Source organism: Macrobrachium rosenbergii, chromosome 7 (genome assembly GCF_040412425.1).
Source record: "Macrobrachium rosenbergii isolate ZJJX-2024 chromosome 7, ASM4041242v1, whole genome shotgun sequence".
Taxonomy (NCBI): Eukaryota; Metazoa; Arthropoda; class Malacostraca; order Decapoda; family Palaemonidae; genus Macrobrachium; species Macrobrachium rosenbergii.
Window position 1 is genome coordinate 26127501 of NC_089747.1, and position 10000 is coordinate 26137500.

Below are 10000 nucleotides of genomic sequence, written 5' to 3' on the forward strand. Positions count from 1 at the left end.
ATACACAATCCTTGATAACGGAATATCAATTGTCCATGATGACAACTCCGCTCGCCCTTTATTTTGCAATCTGTCTTTGCCGAATTATCATCTATCAGGTTTTTCCTGGTGTTCTTTCTTGATTTGGCGCCCTTGGCTCACTGGATTCCATTTGAGCTGTTAATACTTATCCCGTACCAAATACCCTATTTTGCTACCATAGTCAGGTAAATATTGATTACTGGATTTCATTTTGCATATATGCCATGGTTCAAACTAATTCTTTCACATATCACATATGGTTAAATATATATATATATATATATATATATATATATACACTGTATATATATACACATATATATATATATATATGTGTGTGCTATACACACATGAATGGCATTCGCTTTCTATACTGATCGAGAAAAGACTCATACTTCTTCATCATGCGTATATAACTGACATTATACCAATTAATTACCCTTTCTGTTTACATATGGCATCCCCTTTTGCATTTATCCTGCAGCAGTTCCAAATTACATATTTAACAAAAATATATATAAGGTCAGTTAGGCTCTACTAAGAAATTAACTTGACATCTGTAGCCAGAATGTTGATTCATCAGGTGTTATATTTTCACCAGCGTTCTTCTATAAACAACATCTAAAGGCCCTAATGAATCATTTCTGTCAATTGTTATCCTAATAATATAGTCGGACAAAGTGCAGGGTTATTCCTTTGACTTACTTCACTTTTTTTTTCTTATTTTTTTTTTGTGAAGACATTTAATTTCCACTTAGCTTATTCACATCATTAGTCTTACCTGAGATGAAACTGTTCATGGTCCAGTCATTAAGAAACTTCCTCAAACTGTGGCTCGACCAGCAAGATAAATGGCCGTTCCTTCAAGGCAGATTTGATTGTAGGATATCGCTAAAGGTAGTCTAGCCTATATGTTCATATTATGTATATTACTATTTCTATCACTACTGCTGGCCAAGGGACAAACCTAGTTGGAAAAGCAGATTGCAACAAGCCCAAGGGCACCGATAAGGAAGGCCTCCCAGAAAACAGAAATAAAAAATAATCATAGACGACAAATAATAAAGGAAAAATATGATAAATATAGACAGATAAATACGATAAATATAACAGAAAAATAAATGAGATGAATCACAAATAATCCATAAAGTAGGAATCATGTCTACCTGCTTAAAAAAATAGAGTGTGAGCTTCTAAAGATTCAGCGATTCAACATTAGGTGATCGTAACATAATTTGGTCAGGTCAGGAATAAAAGTTCTCGAAGACTTTGGTATTGTACCTCACAAAAAAAAGCCTGTCCGTTAGAATTAACGCCATATTTAGCTTGAAATGTTCTGGCAATGTTCAGCCTAAGGCTGGTCATGCTTAATATCCATGAAAATTAATTGTGTGTTTATACCAAATGATTAATTCCAGTCCCATGAAATGCATCTTGCTGGTAAGGCTTTCATGGAAAGTTGTGATTTTGCTAGTAGTATGTAAAGCTGTATTGCAAATGATTTCCTTCCTTGTAATTTGTCCTTTGCTATCAGAGGAGGACTATGCAGCCAATTACGAGTGGCATGGGTTTTTTTATCTTTGTCTTGAACTTTACTTGTTCGTCTCATGAACGACTTGAGGTAATTTTGACCTTTCGGATTTTCCGCTTAATCATGACTGAATAGAATAGGAAACCGTCTCTTTCTCTGGAGTAATTAATCATACCAAAAAACCTAATATCTTAAAACACGCCGCATACTACTCATCTTTTCATAGTCATGGAGGTTAGTCAGACTGTTCCCCGAAAATAATTTTGTCCAAGGTCACATCGATATAATATTAGCTCATTTCAGTTCCAATTCAAGATCACCTATCAAACATTCGCATGTCAAGAGGCCAATAGCGGATGCAATTTCTGGCACCATAGGAATAGATTGTTCCTTAATCGTTTATGAAGAACTGAACAAATATTAAAAAACAAAAACTTCCCTTCAAAAGTGTGCATCAAAATTCCTAAACAGATTAATGGGTTAAATGTTTCTTTTAGTAACATCGCAAAAAACAATGATTTAAAATTGAATTAAAACTATCAAGAAATTTTCAAACGCAGGAAGCCTTCATTAGAAGTCATAGCACTAAAATACTCAAAATTCTGCAAGTTATACGTCTATCCAACAAATGAAAAAAGTCACGTAATATTACAAAACCTAATACGAAATACTCTACACCCATTAATGATACTATGTTCAGTAAGGAAAGAAGGAAACGGTACATAATGCATTTTCAAGCTGCACATCTGAAAATAGTGCTTGAGCAAAATCCCAAAAGTTCTACAAAGAACACGACCTACCTTGATATCAAAAGATTTTCAAAGAAAATACTTCGAACACTCAAAATTGCATGAACAGATAATTATAAAAATAAAATACTAAAACTAAGGAAAACAAAATCAAATCACTTTACCCCACAACTGTGAGCATATTTTGTTAGCTTTTCCTACAATAGTTGGATGGGTAAAATGAAAGATGGTGGACAGGGGAGAGGAGCTCTTTTTCCGGTAGGTTGCAGTCCAGCACCGTGGCTCCTACAGATGACCTGCAGGATGGCAAATGGATTGGAATGAAAAGAATTAGTCGGACGACCACAACAGGGTTAACCGTAATACCCATAAGGATTTCGACAGAACATAAATCATGACGGAATGTGCCCACAAAGAAAACCTGGGAGGAACACAAACACAAAAGTATGTGTCGGAGATAAGCGTTTAGCCTTGAGCAAAGGGGGAAAATATAAAATAAAGCAATACTGTCAGAGGGTCAGTACCCGGTCTTAATTTAAAGCAGCATCATAACGGAAGTGCCCCTTAAAAATAAGACAAAGACAGATGAGCCTCTCTTTATTTTCACAGACCGAAGTTATTTTCACTTCAGGTCATTCCTTGTCTAAAAACAGAATCAAAATAGTAAAATGACCATGGTTCGGGAACAGCTCACAGGTTTTGTACTGGATGCAATTAAGAACATGCAAGGTTGTTTTTAACACCTCCACCGGATTAGTTCCCCAAGATTATACATAAAAACCACATTGACAACTAGGATTAATGATAGTTTTAGGTCATAAGTTTTTTTAATAACTTGTAAATTAAAGGAAATTTCTAATTGGATACATCTCAGTTATAACTAGGGGAAAGAATCTGAGAGAATTAATTTCAGCAACTGAAATCCTGACGAAAAATCGGTACATCTAGAAAAATATTTTACATGAAATTAAAAACTCCTTGAAAATATTGAACAGAACGGGAAATACCAAGTTACGAATTCAATTGTGAAAAACAATTACCTTTGCTGAAACTGATCCCGATAAAAATATGTTAGCATAAATGAAAAACTACTGCTAAACAGAAATCAAGCTATCAGTTTAAAAAACAAACATGCTAATAAATTTTATTTTCATGTTCACAGGACTTCTTTTAATACAATCATACATTAAATATAGGTAAGGCTGTTGTAAAATATTACATCACATCACTGGCTTGAAAAAAATAGCATGAAATCAGAAGTATTACATTTAGTCATTCAACTCATTCATAGTGTGCCTCAGCAAGTCTTTTGAACAACATCCAATAAATCGTCAATCACTTGGAATGAAAATATAAAGTAGGTTAAGGAGGAATTGGTATATGAATGCATACTTCTTTTTCAAGCCCTTGTATAAAAATATAAGGTGTATGACCTTTCAATTGTCTCTTCCATTAACACAACTTACATTCGCTGTCCTTACTTATTTCACTGTAAAATTAGGCATTGTCTTACCTTCTTGCTAACATGGATGTCACCAACACCCATTTATTAAGTTTGGCGTCATACCGCTCGACCGAATTCAAAGAGGAAGAGCCATCGTTTCCGCCCAGAGCGTAGAGAAACCCATCTATCTCAACGACTTCGTGGGTTGACCTGGGGAGAAGAAGGGTGAAGCACCATAGGTGAATGAGACAGTATATACTAGTAATCCCAACTGAAAGAATAGAAACATTTATGGATAATTAATTCCTGTATTTTAAATTGTAAACCTTTAATTCACAGTTAGCATATCTCAGGAAGTGTGATATATATATATATATGCATACATATATATACAGTATATGTGTGTGTATGTATATATATTAGTACTAATTCCATGTCTTCTTGAGTCTCTCCTTATTCTGTCCTGAATGTAATGCAGCTTTGACAATCTTCTGTGTGAGATATCCATCAAGCAACAGTATATATATATATATATATATATATATATATATATATATATATATATATATATATATATATATATATATATATATATATGTATATATATATATATATATATATATATATATGTGTGTGTGTGTGTGTGTGTGTGTGTGTGTGTGTATGTATGTATGTATATAAATAAATATATATATATATATATATATATATATATATATATATATATATATATATATATATATATATATATATATATATATATATATAAATATAAATATAAATATATATATGTATATATATATATATATATATATATATATATATATATATATATAAATATAAATATATATATGTATATATATATATATATATTTATGTATATATATAAATATAAATATATATATATATACTGTATATATATAGTATATATATATATATATATGTATATATATATAGTTTTGCTTGATGGATATCTCACACAGAAGATTTTCAAAGCTGCATTACATTCAGGACGGATAAAGGGAGACTCAAGGAAACATGGAACTAGTACTAAAATGGGCTCAGAGAGTACACGCAATCACACTCCACCCAACATATGTGGGGTGGGGGTGGGGAGACTGCGTCTAAGGGGTCCTTCCTACTCCTGTGTCAATTACTGCACTCTCTTACCTTCCATTTCTAACACACTCTTACTTTGAGGAGAATGACTTACTTTCTTTCCAAGGGAATCGTACACTTGAATGAATGTTCTCACTTACTTTCAGGGTATTTTGTTTCAACCATTTTAGGCAGGACCAGTTATTTTTTAACTTTTCAAACTTCTTTCTTTACCACAGGGAACCAAAAAGAACTTGAAATATCCATGGATTTACACTTGGAGTTGTTTATTCACTAAAAAATATTCACAAACTCATCACTCGATGAATAAGCATAGAATAGAATTAATTTTTGACTACCACTATGAATGATTATGATTAAATATAAAAGTAAAAAATCACTCACAAAGAACAAGAAAAGTCAAAAGAAAATAATACTATTACCAACTAAAAACAAAAGGATAACAAATAACAATCACAATGACCACGTCAGAGAGGAAATATTGACACGAATAATTAAAATCCTCAAGAAATAAGAAAGAGGGAGGGAGTTGATTTACTAAATGCTTGAACATCGCTTAAATTAAATCTGGATCTAGGTGGAAGGTAAAGGGAGCAAATGGTAATCCTGCAATAGAAATATGTATAAATAACAACTGCTTGAGGGTCAGTGTTCAAAAGAACGCTGGAATTATGCTGAGATTTAGCAATTATTATTGCAACACCTCCATGAGTATGATTACCATCTATGGGATTCATTTTGTATATACCATAGTTTAAACTAGGGTTGCAGATCGCATCACCTAGCTTGGTTTCCTGAATACATACAATACCTGGATTATGATCGTATATTAATAAATGAGGTCTTCAGAATGAGTTCTGAGGCCCTTACAATTCCGTTGAATGAAGTCAAACTTGAATGTAAATTACTGTACCATTTTCTATTCACAGTCAATTTAATCTGGCTGTGTTTACAATGTATTCGCAATAGGAGGACTGGGATTTGTGTTAATTCTCTTGAACCTAGGATTAGGGAGATTTGTATATTGATGGCCCTCTGAAGAAAACAGTGGCTTCCCATGCGTGCCTGGTAGCAGCCTGACTAATTACCGAAAGACAACTGGTCGAAATATGTTTGGCAGACTGACAACTGGTCGAAATACAAAAGGGTCAAATGCCCATTTGATGGAAAGGACAATTAGTCGAAAAGGCTAATTTTTTTTCAACTGGCCCATTAACTTTATACTTTATCTTGAATACGGTTTAGCATGCTTTGGATTAAAATTCTTATAAATTAAAAGTTTTAAATTCAAAACCATATCCCCCCAGTAAAATGAGTTCATCAAGACAGAAGGAGGTGCAAGAAAACTCCTCCACGAAGGATTTGCATACTTGCCTGATAAAACGTGGGGCAGCAAGGTTTATTGATGTGAAAACCGTAAGGAGTTTAATGCGAGAATGAAGACGATTGAGATGTGATTGATGGTCAACCTTCTCAGTACTCTCTCATCCACCCAACGATTCGCGTAATACGGCTTTGAAAGCAATTGATCAAATAAAACAACGGGCTTATGAAATTGAAGAAGTTACTGGTTACATAATAGATAATGCTGTAAGTGCTTTACCTCTAAGCGTTGTAGGAGCACTGCCGAAAAAGTCTTTTCTTTTAGCAGTAAAAGGACCAGTGTTAAGCAAGAAAATGAGGATTTAAATTTCTCGACATGAGGAGAAAATTTTAAACTTTACGAAGATGACAAAGTGAGAATTTATGACACTGCGAGAAATTTAGATCTCTTAGCTCAGAAATGCACCTGGTTTTGTGACGGCACTGATAGGCGATAATAAAATATTACCGTTGATACACTGCTTCGAAAACCAGAAGGATGAAGAGACGTATGTGATATAATATTCAGCTTTATAAAACAAGCTAAAATTCACTGTTTCCTCTATTCATGTCGATTTTGAACTGGCAGCTATAACGAGCATTAAGAAAATATTTCCTTTCCATTTATTTTTATTATAAGCATATTTAATAGTTTTTCGACGAATTGTCGTTATATTACTTGTCAGTTCGACAGTTGGTCATTCGACTAATTGCTTTCAAGGAACTGTCTTTCGACCATATGTCTTTCGGCAAACGGTCTGCATACCGTGCCAAGTTTATTTAGTTGGGAGCTTGATCTATAGCCAGTCTTCACAATCTTATAACAAGCCTCAAGAACCTTTGTAATGATTTCATTAGTTACCTAGTATTTCCAGATTCTTTGCCTAGTGGAAAGCAGGGCAGAGATTTCAGAGGAAATTTTTTTTGGATTTTGCTAAGTTAACCCTAGTCAGGGTCTGAGGATTCCGTGGTTTCAGGCATACCATAAGCAAGACTTGGACCATCGGACAACTCCATAGCCAAAGATGGGAATTCCAGAGAAGAATGATAAAAATCTGAATGAACAGAATCTTGTGAAGTCTTTCAAAACCTCTTGGCCTCTGGTGAAGAAACACTCTATGGGGATTTATTGGAATTCTGAGCAGTATCAGCACAGCTTGAAGTCTCTGCTTCAGCATTGGTTTGGGTGCTAACAGGGTCAGACATACAGTCACCCTGTACCAGGTGACTGTGCAGAAAGAACAGTTGGTAGCAAAACAGGCAAAGGATTTTCATGAACTTCAGCATAATCAACTATAGGATGTTTATTACTGGCAGTTGTATCAGAAACAGAACAATCCAGTTTGGAATTATGAGAGTTACTTTTTGCTGTCTGATGAGAAACACCACTACTGGACTTTACAACTGAAGCATGAGTAGTTCCATGGGCTCTGTTACCCCAGAGGACTAAGTGTTTGCCTTCCCAAGGTTGATGAAATTATCATGAGTCTAGTTAAACATTTCTTTCTGTAATATAAATAAATATTGAGAGCAACATCTCCAGTTGGGAGAATGAATATTACAGTTACCCACCCGGTATCCACTGAAACAAATATTGCTTTTTAAATGATTAGAACAAATTTCTGACACAGGAATATATTCAAAGCATTTGAAACATTGGGTGTTTATAGAGCTTCACCCATAAACGAGCATGGTCAGTATCACTAAATTCATAAGGATAGACATGAAAATTTTAGGTATTGGCAAACAGCTAGGAAATTTTCCGTACAGTGATTCTAATTGGCCATATACAAAACGAATTTGGGGCTATCTTTCACGGTATTCTTATGAGATATGCCCTAAAACATACTTGTTATGTAATCTGATTCTTCTTCATTGAGATTTTTTTGTATCGAATGAATTGGCATGACATAATCCTAAAATACTAGGTTTTGGTTACAACCTTGGAAGCAGAATTTTCGACCTTAACCCTTTGATTTCGGTTGTAACGTATACGACGCATTTAATAAACTGGCCCGGAACACTGTTGTGTCGTATACGAGCACCGGTAATTTCCTTTTATGTGAAGGACTGATGATTGAAATACTGGCCTCTTTTTCTTGATATGGTAACAGTCTGTCAGTTGCCATACAGTGAATTCATATAAATTCGTGTTTCCCTAAATTCATTAGTCTTCATCAAGATGTCACAGGAGGACGGGTCAAGGGCAATGACATCCTCCAGGTTGACCGCCGGCAGATCGAGAGAAGAGCTCTCGACGAGGATAACTTCTTTTATAGACCTTCTCGACTCATTTTCTGGATATGAAAATGAATCGGATTTAGAAGGAAATGAAATGGATAATTATGGTCCTGGTACAAGAGACAGTGATGAAATATCAACCGACAGTGAAAATGACGAAAATCTGCCACCTACAAATGAAAGCCAAGGTGTCAAAAGAAGGCGGAGACAGCGAAGTGACCCAGGTGATGAGTGGGCTTCCAGCAATTTCCAGCCCAGAGATTTCTATTTGACAGCAGGGGCAGTGGCATTACGTCGAAATGTAATGTGAATGAAAATTCAAAGGAAGTAGACTATTTTTTTTTTATTTTTCGACAACGAATTTATGGGGCTGATTGCTGAAGAGACAAACCGTTATCAGAGATTCATTGTTGATGCGCTAGGAGATGCAGTGCCAAAGTATTTGAGAAAATTTGCTCAGATTACTGTGGAGGAAATGATACGGTTCCTTTGTGTGATTATGATCATGTCGCATATAAGTAAACATCGCATCGTAGATTACTGGACCACGCTTGAGACATTCGAGATAAAGGAGTGAGAAGGCTGATGGCAAGGGACAGATTTCTTCAAATTCTACGGGTTCTAAATTTCGTTAATAATTCACAGGAAACAAGCCCAGATAACAAACTAAAAAAATTAAACCCGTGCTCGACAGTGTGCGTAGAAAATTCCGGGAAAAATTTCAACCTTTCCAGGATTTATGCATAGATGAAAGTTTAATGTTATGGAAGGGAAGGCTAAGTTTCAAGCAGTACATTCCAGATAAAAGAAGTCGATTTGGAGTGAAAATATTTGAACTTTGTGATGCCAAAACGGATTATATTGTCGATTTTATAATCTATACTGGAAAAGATACAGAGATATTGGTAGATGAGGATCTAGGGTATCTGGTTCTGTGGTAAAAACATTTATGGCCTCGCATCTCGGAAAACATCACATCCTGTATTTCGATAATTGGTATTGCAGCCCAAAACTGCTCAAGTATTTGGGCGACAACGAAACAGGAGCATGTGGAACAGTCCGGAAAAATAGGAAATTTATGCCTAAATTTCTGATGTGAACAAATCTGAGATTTCGTCTCAAAACTGCAATGGAATATTAGGTTTTAAAATGGCAGGATAACAGGACGGTGTATATGTTATCTTCAGTACATGAAAATATAATGGTAGACTGTGAAAAAGGTGTCGACCAGGGAATTTGTGCAAAACCTGCATGCGTTGTTGACTATAATAAGAAAATGCGGATTGTGGACAAGAAACGACATGCTTATTAGTTCTGTGAAGTGTATCCGTAAAACCACGAGATGGTACATAAAACTATTTTTCCGTCTGCTTGATATGATACTAGTAAACTGTCATCACTTGCATGGATTTGTTACTGGCAAAAAAAGGGTCATATTACAGTTTTCTAAGTCAGTCGTTCTGCAGTTGATTGAAAGGTACCCTCCAGCACCTAACAAGATAATTACCGCACCGTAATAACGCAGCCAAGGCG

At 34.9% G+C, this 10000-nt stretch overlaps 1 protein-coding gene across 3 annotated transcripts in view; it reads right to left on the reverse strand.

Moving 5' to 3' along the window:
* LOC136840242 (kelch-like protein 17) overlaps positions 1-10000 on the reverse strand; it is a 214330-nt gene that overhangs the window by 5689 nt on the left and 198641 nt on the right. For 2 of the 3 annotated variants that reach the window (XR_010853562.1, XM_067106851.1), the window contains exons 13-14: positions 3815-3955; positions 2466-2597 (exon numbers count right to left, since the gene is read on the reverse strand). Coding sequence is in view for 1 of the 3 variants with exons in the window: in XM_067106851.1 (XP_066962952.1) it covers positions 2489-2597; positions 3815-3955 (250 nt within the window). In the remaining 2 variants the exon portion in view is untranslated. The remainder of the gene's footprint in view (positions 1-2465; positions 2598-3814; positions 3956-10000) is intronic. The other variant, XR_010853563.1, reaches the window with a different exon arrangement.